The 14,676-nt window shown below is 41.1% G+C and overlaps 1 protein-coding gene across 4 annotated transcripts in view; it reads left to right on the forward strand.

The window, feature by feature from the left end:
* The window catches only part of PRDM2 (PR/SET domain 2), a 114,705-nt gene that overhangs the window by 88,626 nt on the left and 11,403 nt on the right, over positions 1–14,676 (forward strand). For all 4 annotated transcript variants that reach the window (XM_073656758.1, XM_073656759.1, XM_073656761.1 and 1 more), the window contains 2 exons: positions 7,910–8,014; positions 9,762–13,956. In XM_073656758.1, coding sequence (XP_073512859.1) covers positions 7,910–8,014; positions 9,762–13,956 — 4,300 coding nt within the window. The remainder of the gene's footprint in view (positions 1–7,909; positions 8,015–9,761; positions 13,957–14,676) is intronic.

A 14,676-nucleotide genomic window follows, 5' to 3' on the forward strand; every position in this document is an offset into this window, starting at 1 on the left:
GATTTGGCTATATGAGAGGCTCTGACTGGGGTCTAAGAGGTAATGTTTCTCCTTGTGGAGAGTAACATGCCATGTCTGGCATGCCAGTGTGAGGAGGTTTATAAGCCATGCAATGCTTCTATTGGAAATTAAATATGGAAATTGCCTCTCCAGAGAGGAAGAGGACTAGAACTCTAGTCCTTTTCTGCTCTGAAGAGCCAATTTGCATACCATTTTATCATGTAATTATATCAGCCAGGAGTTAAGGTGGCCCCTTAGTAAGTACTTTTTCATTCAACAAGTATAACCCTCCTTGAGTGAAAATGACCTGCTCCAGTCTGTACAGTAAAGACCTGAACATAGCTGTAAGGATGACTATGAACTTCAGATAACTTTCTACCATTCTGTCCAATTAGGAGAAAGTAATACATAACTGACTATCTAAAAGGGGTTCCCAATTCTGGGTGAATCCTTGGATAAGGTAAAAAAAAAAAATGCCGCTGCTGACAGTAAAGTAGAGCCCTCCCTACCAAGTGCCAGATGTGCTCCAGTTAAAAATATATTATAAAACAAAAGTTTTATACCAACCACAAGGTAGCTTCATGTTCTACCTGTAGCTATGTAAAGCAAATAAATAGCCCGAAACGAGTGCAGTTTGTAAGCCGCATCCGTGTACGTTCTTTATGCCGAGAGGAGTTCTGCACAGGTGTTGGATAATGTCTTTGCCGTCTTCCGTAGAGTAATTGTAAGGCCACAAAGAGAGCAATCAAGGTTAATTGTGTGATGAATGGCAAGCGAGTCTGGCAGAGCGACACCTAGATAATGAGCGAGCGCCGCCATTATCTTTTTTATATAAAGGTGTACATTGGTGCGTCACGAGCAGATGTGTGCTTACAACATTGAACAAGCAGAATTATGGCAAGAACATATCTGTCCAAATGAAGTTGTTCTAATCCAGGCACGGGCAATCTTTTTTCTGCCATGGGCCATTTCAATATTTATACCATCCTTCGTGGGTCGGACAAATTGTGCACTAACTCGGCACACAAAGAGCGTTCTGACGCTGGAACTGGTGTCAGGACATAATCTTTCATTGTACGCGCCTCAGCGTTCAATAGTGAACACTGCATGCTCGTACTCACAGAGCAAGAGGAAATGAATGGGCCGGAGGCAGGCAAAATACAGCTGCCGGCCCAAGCACTGCGATCCCCAGGAATTTGCCCGGTGCCGGATAAAAGGTCAAAGAGTGCCGAAACTGGCCCGCGAACCTGAGGTTCCCCACCCCTGTTATAATCCATCGTTCTCAGTATGAAATGTCTTATTAGAGTGAAAGGTGACATTTATCCAAGTTCACCAGATGTTCTTCAGATGTTAGTAACATTTGTTGTCAATTTAATTGGGTCTTTGATTGTTTGATAGGTTTTCTTTCAATTTCGAACAAGTGGGTCATGCCGCCCAAACCCAGGGCAACATGAATCAGATACCGGCTCCATCTATGCAGTCGTGTATGTTTTACTCTCAAACGCTGCAGTGTTTCAGAGAAGATCCACTTTTAAAAACCACCAGGAGATGAGGAGGCAGGTCCACGACGGCTCCTCCCTGCCCCCCTCCCCTAGACTGGTAGGTCTTTTCCTGTTCACACAGTGAGACTAGTGTCTGTCAGTCATGGGGGACGGAGTGGGAAGAAGCCGCCAGGAGCCTGCCTCTTGGACTAGTCATCCTAGTCGCATTGTACCGTTGGCTTCTAAACGTAGGTTTGTCTCTTAAACACCAGAGCATTTCAGAATAAAACATACCCATCTGCAATTACTGAGCCGGTTCCTGATTCCTACTGCCCGTGTTTTGAGCTGCATAAATTGGCTACCTGGTTCTTGTAAAGGATTGGAAAAATTTTGTTGTTGGAGAGGTCTCCAAAGATAAGCTAATTAAAGGATGTGTTGTGGCTGAGACCTCTATCGATCAGCTTTAATCTATGGGTATACCGGGGGAGGCCAGCAGCCGCCAGTGGGGGAAATAACGATGCACTTAGTGGATTACTATTGAAATCGAAAGCAAAGACTTGCCAAGTCCTCACGAGAGCATGGGAGAGGGGGTACGTTGTTTGTAGGGATATTCCAGCTTGAAAAATTAATGGAAGTTCCTTTACCATAGTATTTGGTAAAACGTTAGACCCTCCAGTAAGTGCTGGCACCCCCTCCATTTTACTGATTGGGATGGGCTGTAGTATGTTGAGGGTGTACCCTAGAATTCTCAAAAATTCTGTGCACTTGTTTTGTTGCGAAGACTCAAAAATATAAATGTATTTAATAGAAAAAAGGAAACTATACAATAATATAGCTAAAAGCACAGTAGAATAATCCATCAGTTGGCGCAAAATATGTTCCATTATCCATATAAAACATTTGTAAGGTTGGGTTCTCATGAAATATTAAAGGATATATAACTTATCTGTAAATACTCAGTCTTGATTGATGCCGCCTGCTAGAAATCCAACCAGATCTCTATGCATCTAAAAGACACGCAACTTTATATGGGTGTATAATAGATATCTGGAGCACGGGAGGAGGACATCCGCGCAGGCCGCACCTTCTCAAATTGTTCAGCTGTATCTGCTTTTTAATAGCAGCTAGCTTTTCCACATCACATAATTGTATCCAGTCCTGAGAAAATGTCAAGTCTATGCTCTTCCATTTTGATGCAACACATGTCCTAGCAATACATATGGAGTAATTCTAAAGTTTGGGTTACTCAAATTTGCCAGTTTGTCCCCAAAGAAACAGACCATAGGTAATATAAGACCAGATACTCCAGTTATTTCTCTTAAGGATATTACTTGTCCCTAAAATGTCAAAAAATTTACAACCAAATATGGCAGAGCCCAGCTCTGTGCAACCCCGACAGATACATTTGTGAAACCAAAGAATTATTGGCACATGGCCTAGCTAGTACATAGTAAGCAAGGTGTCAAAGTTTTAAAGAAATTTCCATTAGGATCACCTGCCAACTACCTCCACTTAATGTTACGCAACACATCTGTCATTTAAAATAAAATGGACCGACTCCGACTCCTAAAGTACAGTATATAATAAATTGGGTGCAGTAATTCAATGCAGTTTGTTGGGAATATTTTTTTCATAAGAATTTGAGAAAGTTATGAAATGTCCTATAAATGTCTGTCCTATTCCTGATCTAAGGGTAAACAACGATCTAAAAGCCCATGTTCATAGTATAAAAATATTTTTTATTAAATATTTAATTCATTAAAAAAAATTCACAAACACAGGTAATTGGTGCATAGTTGGTGCAGAAAACATACAATGTGTAAAAAATTACATCGCGATATGGGACATGCAAGACCCTGTTTGTAGAGCCCAAATAAGGCTAAATAGCCATACAATTTAAATACTATGTGCACATTAGCAGGTGTGACCCGCAATCATTAATAATGACTCATGTGCTCTGCGGTCATTAACAAACAACCTTTATAAGTATTAGTGCATGGTATCAATTACTATTCTTAACGTAGCAATACACAAGATAGATATATATAGATATATAGATAGAGAGATATATATATATATATATATATATATATATATATATATATATATATATATATATATATATATATATATATATATATATATATATGTATGTATATATATAGCCCCAAAATAGGACCGCACAAAGGTCAAACTCACAATATATATGTTAGATCTTAAGTATATAGTGTTCAAACTATTTTGCATATATGAGTAGAGAGCATGTATAGCACTTGGTATAAGGCACATGTGATTAGCAATCAAATAGCAATCCAAGTTATGTACATATACTGTATATGTCAATACCTAAGCACCAGACCGCAGATGAATAGGGCTCACAACCAGGTCCTGCCTCCACCCCAACGCATTGTTTGCTTTGGTTGAATATGGAAATTTTGCAATTATGCCGCTATATTGTCCATGGGTGTCACTAACTATATAGTATTACTTACATATTATGGACTGGCACCAGTTGAAAATTGTAAACTGATCTAAGGGTGTAGACTTTTAGCTGAGATGAATCTGTGCTACAGTAAATGTATCACTTAAACATCAGCCATGTATGAGGGAGTCGGAGTTGGATCTTTTGGTTAAAAACAGTACACCCGACTGGACTTAATGAACAACTATCCTTCATCTCTTTTCTCTGAGATTATAGGTGAGAGAATAGGAGTAAAATTTAGGGACAGCCACCGTTGAGTGGGGGCGCCACTGCGTAGGTCCCCTAGGGTGCCAACCTCCGCGTGACGTAGGTGACAGTATAGGAAAGGGATCACAAATAAGGGAATATTTAGACACTCTTATCTTATTCCCAAGAAACTCTCCCTCACTGTATTTTCCTCCATTTTACACTAGCCCCCTAATTGTTGGTCGGACATGCGAACTCAGGGCCCCCACCCCGCATATTTTCAATTGCTATAACTGATTTTTGATGAATCATCGGTCTGAAACCTCACTTTGGTCCTATATTCATGTATGTATGATTATTGCTATTGACAGGAACTGGCACATACTTATATAGAAAAGGTCCTGTTTGGAAGAACAGTTTCCTCCGACCTTTAAGTACTACTTTGTACGTTGGGGATAGGGAAATACCTCGAGGGTGGACTACACCCTACAATATACCCCCTCAGTATATTTCGCAATATAAATGTGCCCTTTGAGGTGGTAGGCATGACCCTAACCCTGAGAGCGCAGGCTCCGAGGTCTATGTGGCGGTTCTGGAACGTGGTGCGTTCCACTTCGGAGCTTGCGTCCCACGGGACGGATGCACGTCACGGAGAAACCGGAAGTGACTTGGAATACCGGCGCAATAGGAGACCTTGCGCTCCAGCATGCGTGTCAGGAAGTAGATACAAGCATGACTATGGAGCGCAATTCTATAGGGACACTAATACCGGAATTGCATACCATATGGCAGGTCGGGTGGTCCGCATATAAAGTGTACGCAGTTCACTAACGGTGTCAGACATTCTTGGAAGATGGCATAAGGCTCTTAACTCCCCTGAAGAATAATGAAACGCGTCGAGAGCCGAAGCACTGCATAATCTGCACTGACACCAATGAAGGAGACTTCTGGACAGATAAGTCTGCCTATATATATTAGAATTGGTGAAATGGTTTAAATTGTGCCAAACTACTTAATTATAATAGAATCTATGGGCTGCTAAGAGAGTTTGACAAGCGGCAAGATGATGTACAAGTTATGACATTGTGTTTTGAAGTTCATGATTTTTTAGTACCTCATAAAACTGACAGTATGCCAAATCAATCTTTTATTCGAGGGCTGCTAAAGACAAGTATAATAGCAACAGAATTGTACAATAATTAAAAGTAACAATCATGACATTATAATTGAGGATTATGGTAATTCTGTGTCTCGCAAATTATTGTCTATTAAAAAGGAAAAAAAAGGGGGTACAATATATATTCACTCTTATCCCTTAAGTAAGTGGTTCAATAGGAGTGCTTGATGACTAATAATGCAAAAGGACCCCCCCATTTAGAAGAGCTCGAACTGGGGTATAGTGATTGAATAATTATCAGTAAGCCTTTTCTGAGCCTCCTGTAGGAAACAGAGTATATGAATTGCAATTGCGCAGTCAATTTAAAAACTTGGTTTCATAATGGTATAAATCCAGGAGTATTGTCTGTTCTCTTCTTCAGAGTGCATATACAGTACAGACCAAAAGTTTGGACACACCTTCTCATTTAAAGATTTTTCTGTATTTTCATAACTTAGAAAATTGTACATTCACACTGAAGGCATCAAAACTATGAATTAACACATGTGGAATTATATACTTAACAAAAAAGTGTGAAACAACTGAAAATATGTCTTATATTCTAGGTTCTTCAAAGTAGCCACCTTTTTCTTTGATGACTGCTTTGCACACTCTTGGCATTCTCTTGATGAGCTTCAAGAGGTAGTCACCGGAAATGGTTTTCACTTCACAGGTGTGCCCTGTCAGGTTTAATAAGTGGGTTTTCTTGCCTTATAAATGGGGTTGGGACCATCAGTTGTGTTGTGCAGAAGTCAGGTGGATACATAGCTGATAGTCCTACTGAATAGACTGTTAGAATTTGTATTATGGAAAGAAAAAGCAGCTAAGTAAAGAAAAATGAGTGGCCATCATTACTTTAAGAAATGAAGGTCAGTCAGTCCGAAAAATTGGGCAAACTTTGAATGTGTCCCCAAGTGCAGTTGCAAAAACCATCAAGCGCTACAAAGAAACTGGCTCACATGAGGACCACCCCAGGAAAGGAAGACCAAAAGTCACCTCTGCTTCTGAGGATAAGTTAATCTGAGTCACCAGCCTCAGAAATCGCAGGTTAACAGCAGCTCAGATTAGAGATCAGGTCAATGCCACACAGAGTTCTAGCAGCAGACTCATCTCTTCAACAACTGTTAAGAGGAGACTTTGTGCAGCAGGCCTTCATGGTAAAATAGCTGCTAGGAAACCACTGCTAAGGACAGGCAACAAGCAGAAGAGACAAGTTTGGGCTAAAGAACACAAGGAATGGACATTAGACCAGTGGAAATCTGTGCTTTGGTCTGATGAGTCCAAATTTGAGATCTTTGGTTCCAACCATCATGTCTTTGTGCGACGCAGAAAAGGTGAACGGATGGACTCTACATGCCTGGTTCCCACCGTGAAGCATGGAGGAGGAGGTGTGATGGTGTGGGGGTGCTTTGCTGGTGACACTGTTGGAGATTTATTCAAAATTGAAGGCATACTGAACCAGCATGGCTACCACAGCATCTTGCAGCGGCATGCTATTCCAACCGGTTTGCGTTTAGTTGAACCATCATTTATTTTTCAACAGGACAATGACCCCAAACACACCTCCAGGCTGTGTAAGGGCTATTTGATCAAGAAAGAGAGTGATGGGGTGCTACACCAGATTACCTGGCCTCCACAGTCACCAGACCTGAACCCAATCGAGATGGTTTGGGGTGAGCTGGACCGCAGAGTGAAGGCAAAAGGGCCAACAAGTGCTAAGCATCTCTGGGAACTCCTTCAAGATTGTTGGAAGACCATTTCCGGTGACTACCTCTTGAAGCTCATTAAGAGAATGCCAAGAGTGTGCAAAGCAGTCATCAAAGCAAAAGGTGGCTACTTTGAAGAACCTAGAATATAAGACATATTTTCAGTTGTTTCACACTTTTTTGTTAAGTATATAATTCCACATGTGTTAATTCATAGTTTTGATGCCTTCAGTGTGAATGTACAATTTTCATAGTCATGAAAATACAGAAAAATCTTTAAATGAGAAGGTGTGTCCAAACTTTTGGTCTGTACTGTATGCATATCTGATTTTTATATATGCACAGTGCACTTTTTTCTGGGTGATTAATTCTATATGTTTTTTATTAGAACTAAATAAAACATTGATTTTAACCTCTTGCTACTATTTTCTGATTGATAATTGAGGTTATCTATACTAGCTGAATTGTCACTTAAACATGAGCCATGTATGAGGGAATCGTGGAGTCGGTGTCATGAAGGACAGTTGTCATGGACCTGTTCAAAGAAGGATCCTTAGCTATGTAGACACACCCATAAGTATTTACACATGAATATGTTGTTGTTCTATAGTAATCCCTTACCACCTTCCTCTTACTTCCAATTTATACCATGGGGGGATTTATGAAGTCTGGTATCACCCATTCTCCGGCCTACAACATTGCTTTCTTGCTTACCTAGCCAGGCGTCATCATGATTCCACCAGGCTTTACGTAGCGTGCATGTATGTAAAAAAGTTACCCCAACCATGTTGTGTATGTTTGAAGTTTCCATATCACTTACTGATTGCCCGTTCCTTTTTTTTTAAGTTGACATATGTCAGGAGTTGCCTTACATGTATTTTCTTGTTTCTTATTGTAGGAAGGAGGAGGTCACTCCATGCTAAAAACAAGCTAAACCTAAACAAGCAAGAAAAGAAGAGTGGCTCAGACATAGCTTCTGCCGCTATGAAAGAATCACCTGACGGTAAGACAGACTAAATCACACTCCTTCAACTTCTTGCTGCTAAACCTGTTTTCGAGGCCCTTTTATATATTCACACTGTTATCCAGAATTTATATTTATCTAATTACATTGGGTATTACAATCCAGAGCTGCATTCACAATTCTGCTGGCTTCTGAGCTGAAATCTCCCAGCATTCACTATTTGTATAATATTTTGTGTAGAGTGTTACCCCAAAACGTTCAACTAAGCCATTTTCTAGTAGAAGGAATTTTCTAAGCCGACATATAAGGAAACCTGACAGATCTTCTTGATCCCTACATTTCCGTCACGTCAGGAGTTCCCACTGCATATTGCAGGCTCAGGAGCTGAGCCGGCTGCTTTTGACTTCAGCAATTAAGTGGTTAGAGACTGGAGGCGGCCCTACTGTCACACCATTGTTTCCCCTGTGATATTATAGTGGGGTGCCTTAGTAGCCAGGATCTATATAGGCCCCTGTGGTCTCTGGTTAGTGCCACAGGGCATCATAGGAGATCGGTAGATGTACAATAGACTGCAATACCGAAGTATTGCACTGTAGTTTACTTGCAATAAAGTGAACGTAGGTTCAAGTCCCCTATGGGAACTAGTAAAAAAGTTTCAAAACATAGTTCTAATAACCTTTTTTTTTTAAATAAAAAACGAACATTACAATTTTTAATTTTCTATCTTTTTCCCATTCTTCACATAAATGAAAGCAAGCAGAATTTACATTTTTCAGTTACCCCCCACCTCCCCACCGCAAAAAAAAAATAGAATTAAAAGCGATCAAAAGGTCATTTGTCCCCCAAAATTATAGCAATAAAAAATACACCTTATCCCTCACATAACTCGTTTGACAGAAAAATTAAAATTGGTCTCAAAGAAATGGTGACAAAGACCAAATTTATATCTATTAAAAGACTTACAACAAAAAAAATAAACCTGAATTTGGTATTGCTGTAATTGTAGTGACCTGCAGGGTGAAGTTACCAGGTTATTTTTCCTGCAAAGCGATCACCATAAAAACAAATCTCGAGAAACAATTCCAGAATTGCTTTTTTTTTTTTTCACTTTTTCATCCCACAATTTAATTATTTTTCTTTTATAAGTGCATTATGGAAAAGTGAATGGTCAATCAAAACTACAATTAGTCCTCATACGGCCATGCCGATGGAAAGATAAAGTTATAGCTCTTGGAAGATGGGGAGAAAAAGAAAAACGAAAAATGAACTGTCGATAATTGACTGTTGCTGGAAGGGGTTAATTTTTCTCTGTGAATTGTTTGCGCTGTTTAGTTCTTTGGATACTTCATTGTTTCCGATTTCTTATGTATCCAAATGGATGGTGATTGTCTTTTATTTTATTCATTACTTGATGGTGCAATGTTACACTACAGTTTAGAGATGGGCGGATCGATTCGCAAGACTCCGGTCCATCGGCCAAGTCAGTAGTCTATGGCCATTGGACGAGAGCCATGCAAATCTCCTTACCTCCGACTTTCCTGGCTCTTGTTTTGATTAGTTGGGCTGGCGTGACGTCATCTGTACATCACTGCGCAAGGATGTCATCGCGCCAGCAGGTTAATCAAAAGCTGCACTGGGGATCACGGAAGGTAAGAGATTTGCGAGCCATAGACTACTGACCCGGCTGATGGGCTGGAGTCCTGTGAATCGATCTGCCGATCTCTGCTACAGTTTATAGTACTTTTATAGTGGATTTTGTCTCAAACCATCTCTTTTCTATTTGCAGCTCCAAATGAAGAGGATACAAAGCCACTAGGCTCTCCCGTCCTCTCTCTCGCACAGACAGCCGTGATCCAAGAAATGGTGAATCACAATGTCCTTCCTGATCGGATTTCCATCCCTACCACCGAACTACCTAAGTTAACAGACAGCGAGACCATGGAGGATGTCTTCATCGAGCAAGAGCCACTTGATGACTCGCAGAAAGAAAGTTCAGAGAGGGAGTCAATAAATCAGGAAGAAGAAAGTGCGGAGATGCTTGATGACCTCAGGAGTACATCCGATGAGACTCCTGAAGGGTCTCCAAAAAAGAAACCTATTAAGATCCCTAAACCTAAAGGGGATGTTAATGGGGATTTAGTGGAAGCTTTTATGTTCCCATGTCAGCATTGTGAGAGGAAGTTCACAACTAAACAAGGGCTAGAACGACACATGCATATTCATGTTTCTACAGTCAATCATGCATTCAAGTGTCGATACTGTGGAAAAGCTTTTGGAACGCAAATAAACCGGAGAAGACATGAAAGGCGTCATGAATCCGGCCCTAAAAGGAAATCTTTAGTGTTGTCAACATCTGCTGAATTTGGCCATGCTCACAAACACATAATAGATTCTCTCAAAGCAACTGATGAATACAGCAGTTCTCGAGCACAAAGTAAAATGACTGATTCCGATCGAGAAACTTCACATTCTGTAATCTCGGAGGAAAATGGCGACTCAAGCAGGGAATTGCACCCCTGCAAGTACTGTAAGAAAGTCTTTGGAACCCATACAAACATGCGACGACACCAGCGCAGAGTTCACGAGCGCCACCTTATGCCAAAAGGAGTAAGACGAAAAGGGCACCTGCTCGAAGATCCGCAACTGAAATCTGAGCAGTCTCCACCAGTTGAGAACATTTATGTAGCAAACACAGAAATTGAGGAAGATGGAGAAGCGGATGATGTCTATATTATGGATATCTCCAACAATATATCTGAGAATCTCACCTACTTTATTGATGGTAAATTGCCAACATGCAATGCAAGTAGCACATGTGAGGTGATAGAGGTAGAGACCAATACTGCTGATGTACTAGGAATTAATTGCTTGCTTACCCCTATCAAGGTTGAAGTTTCTCAAAATGTAAGAACCCTTCAAACTGTTCCTGATAACCAAAATCCACTTAGTGACTCTTCAAACAGTGGAACCTTGGATCCTAAAAAGAGAAGAACAATAAGCCCTCCTTTACTATCCAAGATTAAAACTGAAGTGGAGCTTGAGCCGGTTACACCTTCCTGCTCCCTAACTATTCCTTTAAGTGTTTCTGTAGGTGATAATCTGCCCTTTCCAAAAGAAAAAAGTGTTTATTTATCTTCGAAACTGAAGCAGCTACTTCAGATGCAAGAAAGCAATAAGTCTCCGATAAGTCCATCACTACTCGCCGAAATTCCAAAGTTGAGCCCGGCAGTGTCGTCTTTGACGTCTAATCCGAACAGATTCAAAAGGCGAACCAGCTCTCCTCCCAGTTCTCCACAACTCAGCCCAGCACCTAAAGAGTACGTTAAGCAAGAAGCAAAATCTACCTGGAGTGAAGGACTTTGCCCGAAATTACCAAAGTTGGAAAGTCAAAGCAGCTCACCTGTCTGGAGTTTATCTGGTCGAGAAGAAAGAGATAACTTGAGCCCATGTGAAGACGCCAAGATCAATAAAGACTGGACTTCTAATGTGTCTTTTGGGAACGCGTGCAACCAGCAGCCATTGGACTTATCCAGTGGAGTAAAGCAAAAATGTGAAAGCAAGAGTCGATCACAGGTTCCTTGGGAGTCTGTACTTGATCTCAGCATAAGTAGGAAGCCCTTCAGTGACGCTGAGGCAAAGGAATATAAAGGGAATACAATTGGTGTAAAGAAGAAGAAGCCTACAACTTGTATGTTAAAAAAGGTCCTGTTAAATGAATATGATGGATTAGAGGCTCCAGGGGAAAGTGTTGCACAGTCAGATTGTCTTGTGCTTCCCTGCAGAACAGATGAGCTCAGACTTGTTGCAGAACTCGATGTTGGCTCAAGTGTAGACATTTCTAGTCCCATGGAAGACCTTTCTGCTTTTGTTGATGGCACATGCACAGCAGTTTGCCAGTCCCCACCTATACTAACACCGTCTGAAGCTCAGTCGCCTACCCCCTGCCCTCCATTTTTAACAGACCCTTCATTGCCACCGCCTCTTCTTACAACTAATTTTCCTTCACTCCCAGATTCGTCATGCAGTGTACCTCCCACTCCATCTTGCACTTCACCTCTTTCTGCTAGCACACAGTCCCCACTTCCAGTTCTTTCTCGCACAGTATCTCCTTCTCCGTCCCTCACCACAGATGATCGTTCCGAGTGCACATCCCCTGGTCCACCTACGCTTTCCTCTTCATCATCTTCTTCTACCATTTCATCATCCTCATCGTCATCATCTTCATCATCTTGTTCATCTCCTCCACCTTTGTCTATAGTCTCTTCACCCGTATCTCCATCTTTAAATTCTGAATCTTCTGCACCTATATTTAAGCAAGAGAAGCATGACGAAGAAGCACCAGCCGAAGACTCTTTGCAGTTGAATCAACAAAATGATTTGGTTTCTGAAAATTTTAGCAAGTCCTTTGTGTGCAATGTTTGCGACTCTCCATTTGTATCGATTAAAGACCTTGCCAAGCATCAGGTTGTGCATGCCGAGGAATGGCCATTCAAATGTGAATTCTGTGTGCAACTTTTTAAGGATGTATCGCATCTTTCAGAACACCGTTCTCTGCTTCATGGGGTGGGGAAGATTTTTGTATGTTCGATATGCAAAAAGGAGTTTGCTTTTCTTTGTAATTTACAACAACATCAGCAGGACCTGCATGGAGATAAGGAGTACAGTCACAGGGAATTTGAAAGCGGGACACTTAGGCCACAGAATTTCACAGACCCCAATAAGGCAAATTTAATCCAAAGCGAAAAAATAGATGAGGACCCCATGACACCATCACCGGAGGATGATGGAGAATTGAATGATTCTTCTGAAGAACTTTATACAACAATTAAAATTATGGCGGCTGGAGAAAAATCTAAAGATCCAGATGTTCGTATGGGACTTAATCAGCACTACCCAAGCTTTAAGCCACCCCCCTTTCAATACCACAACAAAAATGCCATGGGTGTTGGGGCTACTGCAACCAATTTTACCACCCACAATATTCCTCAAACCTTCACTACTGCTATACGTTGCACTAAATGCGGAAAGGGTGTTGACAATATGCCCGAATTACACAAGCATATCTTAGTATGTGCTTCTGCCAGTGACAAAAAAAGATACACTCCGAAAAAAAATCCCATACCCTTGAAACAGATTGTGCAGCCTAAAAATGGGGTAGGAGTGGTCGTTTTGGAAGCTGCAGAGAAGAATTCATTTAGGCGGATGGGTCAACCTAAAAAACTTAATTTTACTATTGAAATCGGCAAAATGTCTTCGGGCAAGCTGAAATTGGGTGCAATAAAAAGGAAAAACCAGCTAGTTCAGAAGGCAATTTTACAAAAGAACAGAAAGGCGAGGCAAAGATCTACTGACTCAGCACCACATTTTTGCCCCTATTGCAATCGAGAGTTTACTTATATTAAAAGTTTAAACAAACATGCTTCATTCAGTTGTCCTAAAAAGCCAGCTTCTCCACCCACCAAAAAATCAAGTTCCAAACACTCAAAGAAGACATCTTCTGACAAGAAGAAAAAATCCAACGTCACTCGACGAACAGCAGATGCCGAGATACAAATGCAAAGCACAGAGTTAAATTTGGGCAAAACTAGAGCAAGGAGCTTGGCACCTGTTCCTGTTCCTCCACCAACGGCACCCATCAAGCCTAAGCAGAATGTGAAATCTACTCCGCCAGTGAAGTCCAAAAAGCAGACAATGCCTGTTGTAAGGAACTCAAGCCCTGTAAGACTACCCAAGGGTCAAATGGTTAATGAGGGAAAGAAAACCAAGAAAGCCACACTCCAAGTCCTACACCAGACTTTTGGGAAAACACAAAGAAAACTCCACATGCGAATGCCGAAGGGAAAGTTACCAAACAAGCATCTAGCCAAGAAGAAAAAAAAGGACAAGTTCAGCGCAAAGTCCAGAGAGAGGATTAGTGGACCCCGAACAAGAAGCTCTGCAGACAATTCCGATAAAAGAGAAGATGGAAGGCAAGATGGAAGGTAAATGAGTCCATAAGATGTTTTTGATTATCTTATTTTTAAAGCATCTCTCGACTTTTTTTTATTTTATTTCAGTGCTAGAGTGGTGCCAGTAATGTAAGTTACATGACCCTAGTATTATACTTACCAGCCGCCGTCTTCTGCTCTTCCCAGTGCCACTCCGGTCTCTTGCCACCATCTTGTGACTGCATCTTCTGGTTGACCTCAAGTCAGAGGTAACGGTCACAACTTCTAAAATAAAGTCTGAGATCCTCTTTCATAGACTTAGATTGAGCTGTGACTGAAGGCTCGTCCAGCTAATAGTGGAGTGATCCGGCAGGTCACAACGTGCAGAAGACCGACCGGTTCGGCACCGATTAAAGGCGACAGCTGTTCAGTATGAAACTAGGGGCAGGGAATGTAGATTAGTGGCACCACTCCAGCGGTAAGATGATTTAATTATGTATTCCTGCCCACCCCTTGCCTTTATTCTTGCACAGCTAGCCAGATCAGGATTCTGGCCATTGTTTAATTTTGCATGAAATACTGCTTTGTTTTTAAAAGGTTTGTGCCATCAGAAAACGATCTATTGTTTAGAACAGGTTTCTGTATTAATGTGTTTTGTTGGGGTTTTTTGGCTTTTTTTTCCCCCAATATCACAATTTTTAGTAGTGTTTATTAAAAATAAAAATGAGAAATCTTCCAATTGTCACACTGGCCACTAGGGCATCTTTAGATGTT

Source organism: Phyllobates terribilis, unplaced genomic scaffold, assembly GCF_046119375.1.
Source record: "Phyllobates terribilis strain yellow unplaced genomic scaffold, ASM4611937v1 Scaffold_12__6_contigs__length_324123572, whole genome shotgun sequence".
Lineage (NCBI taxonomy): Eukaryota > Metazoa > Chordata > Amphibia > Anura > Dendrobatidae > Phyllobates > Phyllobates terribilis.